At 41.3% G+C, this 15,990-nt stretch overlaps 1 protein-coding gene across 1 annotated transcript in view; it reads right to left on the bottom strand.

The window, feature by feature from the left end:
- Positions 1-15,990, bottom strand: part of SCN8A (sodium voltage-gated channel alpha subunit 8) — a 179,091-nt gene that overhangs the window by 65,113 nt on the left and 97,988 nt on the right. Inside the window, exons 8-11 of the mRNA XM_059185302.1 lie at positions 14,901-14,964; positions 12,369-12,510; positions 10,645-10,851; positions 9,509-9,802 (exon numbers count right to left, since the gene is read on the bottom strand). Coding sequence (XP_059041285.1) covers positions 9,509-9,802; positions 10,645-10,851; positions 12,369-12,510; positions 14,901-14,964 — 707 coding nt within the window. The remainder of the gene's footprint in view (positions 1-9,508; positions 9,803-10,644; positions 10,852-12,368; positions 12,511-14,900; positions 14,965-15,990) is intronic.

The following is a 15,990-nucleotide window of genomic DNA, read 5'->3' on the forward strand; positions in this document are numbered from 1 at the left end:
TAAGTCCTAGGCCAACGGAGGCCTTGGAGTATTTTTTTGTTCAGTTGACTATTATGTATGTTCCCTCTGACTCCATTTTAAAGTCAACATTTTTTTCATCAAAAGTTAATTAAAAAAAAAAAAAGACAACTTTGAGAGAGAGAGTGCAGAGCAAGAGAGAGGGGGGGAGCATGATGGAAGGGGGGTTGAAGGAGAGGGTAAAGCAGACTCCCCAGTGAGCAGGGAGCCCAGTGTGGGCTCCATCCTAGGACCTGGGATAATGACCTGAGCCAAAGGCTGATGCTTAATGGACAAAGCTACCCAGGTGCCCCCATCAAAAGTTTAATTATTTTTAAATTATAAAATTCCCAGCACTATTTATTTATGTACATTTCACAAGCAGTGTGGAGCCCAACTCGGGGCTTGAACTCACAACCCTGAGATCAAGATGTGAGCTGAGATCAAGAGTCGGTGCTTAATCAACTGAGACACCCAGGTTCTCCCTACACTGACATTTTATTTATTTTTTAATTATTATTATTATAAGAGAGAAGGTGAGAGAGCACAAGCAGGATGAGAAGAGAACACGGAGCCTGATGTGGGGCTTGATCTCAATCCCTGGACTCCAGGATCATGACTTGAACAGAAGGTAGATGCTCAAATGACCGAGCCACCCAGGGGCCCCTGCACTAACATTTTAAAATAAAACTTTTATTTATCACTCACAAATTTCTCCCCATTTCTTTTTCTCTTTCAACCCATACTTCCAATTCCACATTCTCTAGAGAACTGTATGCTAATATATATTTTTATGCTTTACTATATTTTATTGATCACCTTTGATCAACAATTTTCTTCAACAAAAAGTTATAAATAAACAGTACTTAAAATTAAAAAAAAAATTTCTGTGACCATGAGTCTCTTAGAATTTTTTAAAAAATTCTCTCGGATTTATTTTTTAATTATAATTCTTATTAATATAATTGATCAAGATATATATAGATGTTATACATTTTATAAGTAATTACTAAGCTTAAAAGAAAATTTTATTAAAATGTGTCTCTTAATGAGTTCTTTTCCAATTGGTGTTTTTGGTGATGAAATATTTGTAGACAGTAATATTATTAGAATAAAAAATGGCTCAACATCAGTTCTCCCTTCTCTATCTAATATAGATTTTAAGTGCTGAGAAATTCTATTCACATAAATAGTATCTTGGAACAGAAGAATTTGGTTATAGTAATGTCACTCAGTTCTTCAATCTCCTTTCAAATGATATACCAGATTCACATAATAAGCTATCAGCAAAATTTATCCTAATGATCTACTGGCTGACAATCATATTGGGTAGTCTTTCAAATTTATTGAAAGCAAAGAACTGCAAACCACCCAATCTGCCAAATGATTTGTTACGTATTTGTTAGAAGTATTCCATTTCTTGATTTCTGAGGATGCCAAAAAGGCTTCATTTTTATTTACTAAAAAAATATGGGTTAGTATTAAAGAGGTTATTCTTTTACTTAGAGGAACCTTATTTAACCCAAAAGAAATGGTTGGAATAATCAAAATATCATTCATTTTAATACATCACTGCCACTGTAAATTTTTTTCCAACATTAATTTTTTAATAAAATAATTTTATCTTACTACATGCTTTAAAGATATTTTCACCAAAACCTTAAAGCTAAAGATTCGGCTCATTTTATTTACAAAAATGTCTACCATATGATACAGGTTAGCAAAGCCAGTTCTCATTGTCAAAGCAATTGGCCAAATCAGACTTCTTTTAATTGAGAAATTATGAACTTATTTTTCTTTTTTAATAAATATACTAATACGTATCCAAGTGACATCTACCCCACTCCTGATTTTAAAATCCCCAAAGGCCCTAATTATAAGAGAGGTAAATTTGGAAAGCCTTACAATGGATTTAAATTTCCTGGGTTTAAGAAAACTTAAAGACACTAATGTTTTCTTTTTTTTTTTTTTAAGATTTTATTTATTTATTTGACAGAGAGAGAGAGATCACAAGTAGGCAGAAAGGCAGGCAGAGGGAGAGAGGGAAGTAGGCTCCCTGCTGAGCAGAGAGCCCGATATGGGGCTCGAACCCAGCCCCCTGAGATCATGACCTGAACTAAAGGCAGAGGCTTAACCCACTGAGCAACCCAGGTGCCCCGACACTAATGTTTCCAATTGTCCCTTGACTGGCATCCCCTAAATTTTTATACCTCAGGGCAATGTGCTATGCCAAAGGCAAAACCCTGCTATTGTACCTATTTTGTTCTAATGAGAAATGGTAAGGTGATCGACACAGAGACAGCTACCTTTGGAAGAGTTTATTACTTATAGCTCTCAAAAGAAGGTGGCATGCCATGCCATGCCAGGCAGGGCCTCATGGGGAGGTACTAGGGTTAGGAGGCAAAAGGAGTAGGGAAAAAGCATCGTTCAGAGCCTGCATGATGGTTTCCTCAGAAGGAATGGCTGAGGCAGAGTAGGCATATCTGACAAGTTTAGGATCAGGTGGTTTGAGTAATTTCAGCAGGCTCTGGTCTATAGAAGTGGTCCTAGCTGTCCAATACCTGACCCTCAGAGTGACTGAGGGCAGAGGAAACACTGGTTTTGTGTGTCTTTTTTTTTTTTTTGGTGACAACTTAATTAATTAATTAATTAATTTTTAAAAAGATTTTATTTATGTATTTGACAGACAGAGATCACAAATAGACAGAGAGGCAGGCAGAGAGAGAGAGGAAGGGAAGCAGACTCCCTGCTGAGCAGAGAGCCCAATGTGGGGCTCGATCCCAGGACCCTGAGACCATGACCTGAGCCGAAGGCAGAGGCTTAACCCACTGAGCCACCCAGGTGCCCCATGGTTTTGCGTGTCTTGATGTGTGTGCATTAGATAAAGCTGGGGCTGAGGGTTTGGATTGGTTGATTTGTATATGAAAGGAACACTTTCAGACAAGTTGTTCACTGTCTAAGAATTAAGTTTGCACTGGGAGGAGCAGTCTCTCCCTAGTTAGCAAGGCTCCTAAAATGTCAAAGCATCATAATACACAGAAAATTAAAACAATGATTAAGACAATAAGATCCCTTGGGGCACCTGGGTTGCTCAGGTCATGATCTCCAGGTCCTGTGACTGAGCCCCAAGTCAGGCTCCCAGCTCAGCGAGGAGTCTGCTTCTCCCTCTCCCTCTGCCTCTACCCCATTCGTGCTCTTTCTGTCTCTCTCTCTTACAAATGAATAAAATCTTTAAAAAAAATACAGTAAGATCCCAAGATTGGATGGCGGGGTAGGGGGATAGGAAATATCTTTGAGCTTCTACCCATGTGTTCAGTTCAGTGTAAGGTTCTGAGGTTCTGTGTTAGATGTTAGTAACAGTGCCTTGGGCTTTTGTATCTCCCTTGCAGGGCTCACTAGGGAGAAATATGGTCAGGACAAGACAAGACTCAGGAACTCTTGGGTGCCTTTGATAAATTCCATGAGCACACTTAATATCATCAATCATTGTCCTAAAAATGTCCTTCAAAATTCTCCTAGCTTTGACTGTAACTAACTTCTTCCATTTTATCTTTCACTCTTTCCCTACAGAGACCCAATCACTGAGCCACACTGCCTGCGGGTCTGTATGCTCTGCACTTCCCGCTGTGGAACTCCTCACCACTGTCCATGGTCCAGCTCTTCAGCATCTTCCTCTGTAAACCTCCTCTACCCTTCCACAGCCCCAGCCTCTGTTTCAGAGTCCCTGCACTCTACTTTTAACTACAGTTCTTTATATACTTGCTTTTAGCTCCCCTTTCAAACCAACTATAGGCTCTTTAAGGACACACTGTCTGATTCATCTTTTTATCTCCTGGAGGGCTTTGTATATCGTAGGTGCAGTGTTCAATTTCATGAACATGTATTTAGATTATATGCTGTAAACTGGCCACCCACACCTGGGCATTACTCCACACCTGCACTAGGTCACTGCCTCACTTTTCATAGTTCACTTCCCTGGATTTTGCATTAAGCCAATGCTGGCTGCTGACACTACACAGTACATTAGGTCTCCACATTAGGAAAGAGGTTTCATTTACTTGACAAATGATCATTAAATACCTAGTGTGTACTAAGTGATGTAGACAGGGTCATAAAGAAGACATACAGCACGGTTCCCGCCTTCTTGCATCTTGCAGCCTAGTCAGAAATATATACTATATGAGATCTATTCCTAACTGATAGGAAAGTGATAAGTAAGATAATGATCAATTCAGTGACCTACAAATGCATAGAAATCAGGATCCTGAGACAATAATGCTAAAAGAAAATAATCTATTATTCTTTAATCCCCTGTTCCATTCTTGGCGAAAGGGTTGCCTGTGATAAGTGTGGGCGGGGAAAAAAGAATTTGTTGCACCTCTCCTTGGACCCAGCATTCAATCCTGCTCTAGTCTATTCTCCAAGGAAATACATCCTGAAGTTAGCCACCCCAGCCTCTCCTCAGTCTCACCGTGCCTGGGCTGGAGGGTTTCAGTGATGACTCAGGACCTTGGGCTCTACTAGCTCCTGGGATCTAGGCTATAAATGCATGGACCTTAGCCATTCACCCATCAGGAGCTTCTGGTCCTTTTCTTTTTCTTTTTTTTTTTAAGATTTTTATTTATTTATTTATTTATTTTATTATTTTTTCAAAGATTTTTTTTTTTAAATATTTTATTTATTTATTTGTCAGAGAGAGAGTGAGCGAGAGCGAGCATAGGCAGACAGAGTGGAAGGCAGAGTCAGAGGGAGAAGCAGGCTCCCTGCGGAGCAAGGAGCCCGATGTGGGACTCGATCCCAGGACGCTGGGATCATGACCTGAGCTGAAGGCAGCTGCTTAACCAACTGAGCCACCCAGGCGTCCCATTTTTTCAAAGATTTTATTTGTTTATTTGACAGACAGAGATTATAAGTAGACAGAGAGGCAGGCAGAGAGAGAGAGAGGGGAGCAGGCTCCCTGCTGAGCAGAGAGCCCGATTCGGGACTTGATCCCAGGACCCTGGGATCATGACCTGAGCCGAAGGCAGCGGCTTAACCCACTGAGCCACCCAGGTGCACCAGCTTCTGGTCCTTTTCAAGCAGGCACATCACAGCTGACTAAATATACTACCCAAGGTCCAGGCATTTGCTTGGGAGAATAGCTCGGGGGTGTTCTTGATTTGAGGAGGTGGCCCTCCTATTTTCCCACTGAAAAACTAACTGAGGATTTTAGGGCACCCATGTCAGCCATCTGTTGGGACAAGGCTTAACAGTGACTGGGATGATTAGGATGCAATAAATTAGTGATTTAAATGTTCCCTGTCATGTCATATTTCACTTTTTCTTCACTTCACTTTTTCTTCCCCAAACAGCAGTTATTCTCTGAGTGTGGTCTAGGGACTCCTGGGGGTCCTGTGATCCTTTTAAGGGGGCAAAAGGTCAAAACTATTTCACAATAATACTAAAATGATATCTGCCTTTCTCACTTTAATTTTCTCATAAGTATAGAGTGGACTCTGAGAGCCTGACAGTTTCACAGTATTTAGACTCTCTGATGAGCTGGTCATGATAATAATTTATGCAATTTTTTAATATGGTGTGTCAGTACTTGGAAGATCTATGTAACTCAGTGAACCAGTATTTCCCAGATGATCAATGCAGGATACTACAAATCATTCATGAGTTAAAGATCTATGGTGCTAACACAGCAAAGGATTTTTATTTATTTATTTTTAAAAGATTGATTCCTTTTAGAGAGAGTGAATAAGCAAGAAAATATAAGGGGGAGGCAGAGAGGGGGAGCGAGCAAGAGAGAGAGTCTTGAGTAGACTTCGTGCTGAACTGGACACAGGGCTCGAGCCCATGACCCCGAGATCACAACCTGAGGTGAAACCAAACTTTGGACAGTCAATCGACCACACCACCCAGGTGCCCCAAGGTCCTCAATTTTTGAGGATAGCAAGGGGTCCTAAGATCAAAAAACTTGAGAAATGCTGCAGTGGAAAAATTAAAATACTATGAAAAACTGAAAATACTTACTTTTCATGAACTGTCCTAAGCCCTAAAACCATAGTAGTAATTTTATGGAGAACTGAATAGGAAATGGGGGAGGCAGATGACTTAAGGGGCTCTCTGAGGATATGGACATAAAGGAAATGGACATACACTTGAACAGGCCATGGGAAATGGAAGCCACGTTCGCTGGTGAGCCAACAAGAGATAGTCATGTATGTGTGGAGGTGATTGGGGAGGGGTGTACATGTGGAGGTGACTGGGGAGGGGTGTACGTGTGGAGGTGAGTGGGGAGGGGTGTATGTGTGGAGGTGAGTGGGGAGGGGTGGCTACAAACTATAGTGTTCAGGAGTACAAGCTCTACGTTCTAAAGGACCTCGTTCAAATCCGGATTCTAACATCTACTAGCCACACGACCTTAGATGAGTTAGTTAATCTCTCTGGGCCTCAGTTTCCTCATTCTTCCAGATAAAACCAGAGAAATGGCAGAAGAGTCCTGGGACAAAGAATATGACTTCCATGTGGGGTTTCTCAGCAAGTCTTGGCAGACAGCCATGGCCTCTAGGAATCTACAGATTTTTTCAGATGGAGAAATGAGAGGAAGTGAACATTTTCATGCAAAGCAGGACATTTCAGAGGCCCAGTTTTATTTTTTGAGCTAGGGAGCAATCAGTGCAACTCTGTGCTAAAGCCTATAGATTAATCAGAGACCATTCAATAACTGCACTAAGGTATTCATTAACTAGCTCAGTGATGGCTCTCAAGACAAGGGTTGGATGACAACAAAGCTGAATCACACTTTTCCCCAAAAGAGGCTGAATTATGAGAAAGGTGAGGTGAAGGTGAGACGGAGTACTGGTTCTAGGCCACAAAGAAGTCCCAGAAGGGGTGAAATCAGATTTATAAAACTCCCCCCTTCATTTGTCCAACAAATATCTGAATGCTAGCCATATGCAGGCCCTGCCTTGAGCACTTTGTCTAAGAGAGGAAGAATGCGAGTCTAAGCAGAGTAAAGAGCAACATATAAGGTATGTATAAAACATAATGGAAAGATAAAATGGTAATGTCCAACGAAGTGTGGAATGGGGGAGACTGGGAAGGTTTTCTGAGAGAAGGATGTGAAGAGTGAATATGGTGGTTTGGTGTGGACATTGAGAGAGAGAGGAAAGTAGGGCAACTTAGAGAGGGGCTTTCTGGAGCAAAACTGAGGGTAGGAAACAAACCTCGTATATGAGAAGCATCTAGCAGTTCATTCTGGTGTAAGTGCAGGGTGCCCGACAGGGCGCGGTGACTGGGTCTGAGGAGGCCAGGAGAGGCTGGTCCTTCATCAGTAGACAGAGTGAATCTGATTAGGTAATTCCCTCTCCCATTCTTCGTGATAACTATTCTACACTGTCAATATTTTCTTTAAACCTCCTACTCAATCTCTCACTCCCTTCCCGTATTACTGTACACTAGATCCTGTCCAGTGTCATCTTCCTCAAATTCCTACCTCCTACCTACAAACTTATCCACACCCACCCTCCCCTATAATCCTGACATCTGGGGACGAGGGGCCCCTTTCCTGTTAAAGACTACATCTATTTTTACATCTGCTAAGCCTGTGCTCCATTTCTTTTCTGTACTACTCCATTTTCTACCTCTACTTCCCCTTTCTGGGCTCCCCACCTAGATTATAAAAATAATTTCCCCCATATTCTTTAAAGAAGTCTGTATGAGAAGTCTACACTCACTGTCTTCACTTCCCATTCCACTTCCATATGGTATCCATCCTTCTCCTGGACTGAAATGTGTCTCTAAAGTTCTCAAGGACTTATATTGCCAAATTGAGCACATATTTCCAATTCTGAGCTCATGACGCATTTCTGTTAAATTTCAATCCACCGATCACTCCCCTGCTTTTCCAACCTTTGTGCTCTCTGGGCTTCACTGAACTGGTTCTCAGCACTTCTAATGACCTCTAATGACCATTCATTTGGTTTCTGGCAGGAGCTTCATTTCCAATGCCCATGGATGTCCGTGGTTGTGCCCCTAGCCCACCATTCCTTTCTTTGCCTCCTACAACCTCTTTGAGTATCTCATCAAGTCTAACAGTTCCAACCACCATCTCTCACCTCAGGACCTCTTACAGAAGCCATCATTTGCCTATGTGTGTGTCTAAAAGACCACTCTACGTGTGATTCGAGCTTGGGGTGTCCACACTGGAAGTTACTTTCTTCCAAATCTGGAATGTCTTTCTTCTGTCCTCCTGCTCCCTCACCAACACACGCATATATTACCTGACTAATTCCCATTTAGTTGTGTTAGATCTGTGCTCTCTAAAATACTCCAGCCTAGTGCAATTATGGAATAATATGGAACCATCGATGCTATTACAGAAATAAATTTCAGTGGCCACTCCACTACAGCGATGGTGTTTGAACCCCCATGAATCTCTAGGACCCGTCACAATCCCCAGTGCATGGCAGGCACTCCATGAGTTCTTGGGGGTAAATAATGAGAGCTCTGTCAATGGTATAAAAAACAGGAAGGAGAAGGAGAAAGATCAGAAGAAACAAACATGCAGTGGCTAACTGCAGTAGAATGAAAAATACAAAGGTCTCAACTAAGATAGGAATAATAGGATAGAAGGAAGGGGATTACACGAGAGATTCTGCTGTGATAAAGTGAACAGGACTAGCAGAGAATGAACTGGGAAGTGAGAGATACCAGGGAGAGGCACAACGAAGCATCTCTTGGAAATAAGAAGAGACACTGGGTACACTACCATAAAACTGGTAACTGTAATCTACTCTATACCTTACAAACTTTCTAGCATTTCCTTAAAATGGGGAATTAAATGGACTAAGAACTGGATTTCGGTGGTGTTCTTTGGAATCCAAAAATAGGTGTTATGTGGTGATATTTATAGTAACAGAATGCTCAGTAATTATCCATAAGTCCTCTCCTCTCTCTTCCTCTTGGTTTCCCCATTTATCAAAGTTGGCTACAACTGGAGGCTTTAATCTACCATACGCTAATTTATCAGCATGACACCATATACCTAGAATAATTAATTACTAGAATTTGCCACACTCAAATAAGGTGACCTAAAGAGTTTCAGGACTCTTTTTTTTAAACCTACAATTATATGCAGTTCTTTTTTTTTGCTTTTTTTTTTTTTTAATATGCAGTTCTTAAGCGGAGATGTTTGAAAGCTAAATTCTGCTGTTCTGAGCTTTAAGGAGAAAGGTGCTTCCTGAAGTTTTAGAATGGAAGGCCCACTGGAGTGACATGGATCTTCTGGCTGAAATAAGTCCGCCAAAGGCAATCACGTGGTCCAAGGGCCAGACTTGGGGGGGGCAGCCTTGGAGCAAGGACCATCCTAACACGCCTGTAACACCTACCTCTATGGAGAGGTAGGCCAGAGGATGCAGGGAAGGGGCTCGAAAATGAAGAGCCAATGGTGAATATGAGAATCAAGTGAGATTAGGAAAAGCAGAATTTCTTAGGCTTATTTGATCCCGTGCAAAGAGTTTACCTGATTCATGATGGAAAATTTCCTCCCTATTCTGTTGTCTGGCAGCCGAAAGCCTTTCCTCCTCATACCATCTTCTGACTCTGACTTAAACACCTTCTCAGGATCCCCCTTTTCCTCTCCTTCAGAGAGTTCCTTCTGCTTCCTCTTCTTCCTCCTGTTACGCCTTTCTTTGGCACTCTTGGAACTGAGTTTTGATATTTCAGAGGAGCTGCGAGGAGAGCCTGCCCCTTCTTCACCTTCTTCCTCGATGGCATCTTCTGAGACAGTGCCTGCAGAGGTGGCCATGGCAGCGGCCTAGGGGAGGAGCCACAGTGACAGGCCAGTCAGAAGCAGTTCACTGGAGCCTCCCACCCCCACCCCAAGCCAAGCAACTAGTGCAGATCATTTCCTTTCCCACAGATCGGGGAAACAGAGGGAAGGAGGAAGGCAAAGCAGCCTGCAGAGGAGACTACGGCCAGGATCTGCCGTCTCCATTTTCTCACTAATCTCTGTTGTGGCACGTGGTCTTAGGCAATCAGAGCAGAAACCAGTGATGAGAACTCTGGGATTTATTCTCTTGAGTTTCTCATACAAGAATTTAGCTGCATTCTTGGTACTACAAGATTTCTTCTGGGCAACTCTGAAGATGAATGCTGTGAAACTATATTATACATTACAGGCCCAACAGTATAAAAACACTTGTATATCTGGATAAGGATCAGACAGCAAAGTGTTAGGGTGGTGGGATCACTAGTCTGTTTTTCAAATCTTACGTTACTATTTTACGTGTGTCTTCTTTTCAAGTACAACCAATACTTTCATGACTGCAGAGAATCTCTGAAGGAGATACTAATGATTTCCTCAACAAAAAGGCTGTGCTTACATGAGACACTATATACCCTGCTCTGGCCACTTGTCGTCCCCCAGCCACCAGAGCAGTGAACACTAGAGATCATATTAACAAACAATTGGGCCACTAAGACAAATGGAGTAACTGGACCAACCATCTGCAAGTTGTTACTTGGGTTATTTTAATCAGATTAATGACTTCTATTTGACCATGTGCCTAAAAAAGATCAACTAGAATGACAGTCAGATGGAGCCTTAGTCACCGTGATCTGGCAGGAAGTTACTGTAGCAAAGAACTGATCCCCAACCTGTGCCTCTTCCTGTTGCTTCTTAAGTTGCTCCAACATTGCTTTGAATTCAGCCTCTTTCTGCTCTGCCTCCTCCAGTGTTGCCTGATTTTGCTCTTCATAAGCCATGGCCACCACAGCCAAGATCAAGTTCACGAGATAGAAAGAACCCACAAAAATGACCAAGACGAAGAATATCATGTATGTTTTCCCAGCTGCTCGTAAGGTCTGTAAAGACAGAAACAATTTTCTGAGTCATGTGCATCCAGTGAAGCAGGCTGAAAACCACTCATGGGATAATATAATGATCCTCTGCAGGGGCACCGTTGCGTTTTGAGAACAGTCCTTTACTGCGTGGTGCGCCTTCATGCTGCAGAGCACTTAGCGTCCCAATGGCCAAATGGCTTTGTCTGTCCTCAACTCAGAGTAAATGTCACTAGTACCTCCCATTCATTGTGACAGAAAATATTATCTTCATTTCCAAATACTCCAAATATACTCCTTTCATGGAAAAATACTTGATTCCTTTTTTTTAAAGGAAAAAATGCTCTGAGCTAAGAATTATATTTGACTTTGTTAGTTGGTTCTAAAACAAGTATAAAGAAAAGAATACAGGACTTCAGCTCATTTATCTACGGGTCCTCAAAGAGCTTTTATAGACAAATTCCATCTTAGGAATCATGTCCAAGTCACAAAAAGTCCCATCTTGAGTGACATCCTTCCTTATCCTTCTGTAATAGGGTGGATTTTTAAAGAGGCATAAAGAACAGTAGAGAAAAAGAAGATCCTAGGACTATCCCCTTCACTAGTAGTGAGCAAACAGACATCAAAGAACACTTGGGTTTCAGGTTATGTATACATGACACACTATTACTTAGTTTTCAGTGTTATTCTTTTAATCAAAATATTTAATGGAACTTAGCATCGACCACAAATATTTCAAGAGAAAGACTGGAACCTAAGAGCTCAAGGCTATCCAACAGAAAGCAAGGATTCCTTATGGGTTCTGAAAATTAGAAGCTTCCCTTCAAGAGGTCCTTCATGCCTAAGCAAGACATGTTTCTCATTCTCAAACTGGCATCACCAAAAGACAGAGTCAAATAGAAAACAATGAATTATCATGGAATTTCTAAGCTGGATGACCCTTGGCAATCACCTAGACTTACTTCTCCATCACCAATAGCAAATTTAAATAACTTGCTACAATCACCAAGATAGCCCAACAGAATGGTAGACCTTTCTTTTTTTTAATCTGTTACAACCTACCTGAACTAGTTCAGATGTGTTACAGATCTCACAAATGTTGATACGTTGAGATCCTTGTGGATAGAAATCTCATCTTTATTGTGTCTAGTATAGTGCCTTGTACAGTATGTTTAATTGATATTCCTTAAAAAGATGCCCTCAGCCAAAAATCTGAGAAGAAAAATACTGCAGGTGGTCTGTTGGAACAATAGGAAGTAAACAGAGATAGCAGATTCCCAGACCAGGCAAAAGGCTGTCAAGGCTGTGAACCTCTATGGCCATATGTGACTGGTTACTCAAGAAACCGGGATAGGAGCTGGGAGAATTCACATAATTTTGTAAACCGGCTGACTCTGAGAAATGACATCCTGCCATCCTATATAATATCTTCACTGAAGGTCTCTTACACAGAATGTCTCCAAACCCACAAACCCTCATGTGAATTCCGTCACCAAAGAAATAAAAGGCAGCACTCAAAAGAAGAGTTGTTTACTACTTACCAACTGATACAAGTTTTCCCAGTAGTCCTGGGTCATAAGGCGAAATAATGCTAAGAAGGCCCAGCTGAAAGTGTCAAAGCTTGTGTAACCGTAGTTGGGGTTCCTTCCTGCTTTCATACACTGGTATCCCTCTGGGCATTGCCTGAGAAAAGAAAGGACGTTCAGGGCTTTTCAATATAATTCCACCCAATCATCAAATTTAAGTCATCTCCAGCACTGTGGAGATAATAAGTAACCATCTAGAAAGTCAGAGAAGGAAGGAAGGAAGGAAATGGAAGGGAAGGAAGGAAAAGAAAAAAAAAGAAAGAAAAAAGGTCAACTTTTTTATTTTTATTTTTTTAAAGATTTTATTTATTTTCCAGAGGGAGAGAGAGAGAGCACAAGCAGGGGGAGTGACAGGGAGAGTGAGAGCAGGCTCCCTACCAAGCAAGGAGCCGGATGCTGGACTTGATCCCATGACCCCGAGATCAAGACCTGAGCCAAAGGCAGACACTCAGCTGCATAAGCCACTGAGGCATTCCTAGTCAGGTCAATTTAAAAAAAAAAAAAAAGACGTTCTGAAAAGACCCTAGGATCAGAATCACTGGGCATGCCTCCTAAAAATGCTGATTCCTATGCCCTACTCAGACCCAGGAATAAAAGCTCTGGACATGGAAGTCACGAATCTGCATTTTAAAGAGGCATGCCAGGTGATGTTTATGCATGACAAAATTTGAGAATCACTGTCCTACATGCACATCAATGTGCAATTCAACCAAATTCATCTTAGCTAAGACCTCAAATGACAGGAACTTCTGGCCAGCTAGAAGTTCCTCTTAATCATATCTGTTTTCTTAATAGTCAACCTTAATGACAACCTAAGTTATACTGGGGGCTTCAGTGACTTTGGTTTTATCAGTTCTCCTGTTTTTAGACTCACCTGGTATTTATTTTAATGTAATTTCTAGTCTCTACTTTGATAGAGAAATTAAACAGAATTCTAGTTGTCGTACTCATCTTAAAACACTAATTCCTACAGGGGGACCTGGGTGGCTCAGTGGGTTAAAGCCTCTGTCTTCGGCTCAGATCATGATTTCAGGGTCCTGGGATCAAGCCCTGCATTGGGCTCTCTGCTCAGCGGGGAGCCTGCTTCCTCCTCTCTCTCTGCCTGCCTCTCTGCCTACTTGTGATCTAACCAATAATTCCTAGAGGACCAATATACTCTGGATAAAGTGACACCCTTACATTTATATAATTTTCTGTTCACAAAGCACTTTCATGTATGCTATCTAATTGGATCATTACAATAACCCTTTGAGGAAGTGAGAACAAGACATATTAAATCCATTTTATAGATGAAGAAACTGAGGCTCACCTAAGTTGAAAGGCTTCCCAAAAGTCTCAGAGCTAAAGGTAGCAGAATCAAGAGTCACATTATGTTGCTATAAACTTGTGTTCATAGCAGCATTATTCACAATAACTAAGATATGGCAGTAACATGAGTGTCTGTTGACAGATGAATAGATAAACAAATGTGGCATATACAGACAATGGAATGTCATTCTGCCTTAAAAGAAAGGAAATTCTGATATATGCTGTCACATGGTAAACCATGAGGACATCATGCGAAGTGGAAGAGGCCAGTCACAAAAAGACGATTCCTGCATGATCCACTTACAAGACACACTTAGAGCAATCAAAATCAGAGACAGAAACTGGAATGGAGGTCACTAGGGGACTGCGAGGGGAAGGGAAAATGGGAAGTTAGCGTTTAATGGGTACAGTGCCAGTTTGGGAAGATGGAAAGTGCTATGGATGGATGGTGGTGACGGTTCTACAACATTGAACAGGACACTTAAAAATGGTTGTAAGACTAAATTTTATGCTCTACATATTTTATCACAATTTCTTAAAAATGGGGAAAAAAAGAGACACCTGGGTGTCTCAGTTGTTTAAGCGGCTGCCTTCAGCTCAGGTCATGACCCCAGTGTCTGGGGATCTAGCCCCACTTCTGGTCTATGCTCAGCGGGGAGCCTGCTTCATCCCCCTCCCCCTGCTCGTGGGCACACACACTCTGTCTCACAATCAAATAAATAAATAAATAAATAAATAAATAAAATCTTTTTTAAAAATGGAAAAATATATTCTGTTGCTATTCTGTCCCCTTCCCATGCCATCAGGCCTGGTATGTTTTGGGTCCTCCTTGCTACTAATCCATCATGAAGACAGTTTCCGTACTTCATATTTTATTAATCATGTTATAATCAGAATGAGGGGAGTCTACAAGAGACAAGCAAGGTATCTGGTGTTATAGACTCTATCCTCAGCCTTTCACATTTTCTATTTTGGCTTGAAACTATAGGCACATTCACCTACTTGAGAAATGCCAAATTTGGATGGACAAATATGAAACAAGAAGAAAATCTGAGCCAACCAATATGTCAGACCCAGTTAGGATCTACTACACGAGCACAAAGAAAAGTGAAAATACTCCCCATTTTCATCTGACACATTATTTTAAAGGAGAAGAATATAATTAGGCGAGCTACTTACCCAGCATCAGAACTGTTCCCACAGAGCAAAGGTTCCAGCATGCCAGGAACTGTGTAAAAATTTGCTAGAAAAATTTGAAGAGCAAGAAATAAATAAGGCAGATTTAACTGAATGAGAGAATAAGGTTACACTGTTCCTAACTAGCCCCGGCAGAAACAGTCATTGATTTTAGCTCATATAAATCTTTCCTGACAGAGTAAGACCTGTTAAGAATTCTTTCCCATTAATTATTTTCTTATATATACTTACAAATGAAAAATGCTCCCACACAGCTGTAATGCAATGTCTTTTCACAGACCCTTGACCTCCACTCGTATTTCAAATCTATATGCTAGTTTCTGGTACTTCAGTCTAAGGGATCTGAAAGGGAGTTTTCTGAACACTTTACTCCTCTATACAACCTTAGCCTTCTATCCCTAAAACTTCTCTTTACCAAAGATAAGCTAAAACCCTCACTGACCACATTACATTGTCCTGTATTAATTAGAAGGCACGTTTCCTTTTCCTATATGTGTTCCTGAAATTACCTTTGCAACACTTTCCTATGGCTACTTAACTGCCTTCAGTTCTTCCAGGGTGATGAGTAGTGATATTGCTAACTCTTCCCCATTATTCTTTGGAAGTACTACCATACCAAACGCTCCTTACTGCAGACTCAAGTGCTGTGGTTCCTGAAATGAAATTATTAAAACTCCTTCAATATAAGGGGCTCAAATGGTTACTTAGAGATTACCTGACGTCCCACACCGGACTGACTGCTAAGGTCTTACTAATATGAAGAGAGATTATGAGGCATATTCTGAACCATCTGAGGTAACCCAACTACAAGGTATTTTTATCAAACTCCTAAGCAAAGGTATTTTTATCAAACTCCTAAGCCTGATTTTGAAAACAAAAGTTTAGGTGCCTGTGAAAAAGTTACAAAGTTCCATGTTGTGTTTTAAAGGAAGAGAAAAAGCCCAGAGAGCGCTTCTGAATGCAATCCTACCCCAAGAACAGGGAATAACTTCCTCAGGCTGCTTCAGTAGCCCTGGATTCCTTTCTGGCCCCAACGACTTTTCAAAGCCCAGTGATGGCTTCAGACCATGTA

This window comes from Mustela lutreola, chromosome 8 (assembly GCF_030435805.1).
Source record: "Mustela lutreola isolate mMusLut2 chromosome 8, mMusLut2.pri, whole genome shotgun sequence".
NCBI classification, from domain to species: domain Eukaryota; kingdom Metazoa; phylum Chordata; class Mammalia; order Carnivora; family Mustelidae; genus Mustela; species Mustela lutreola.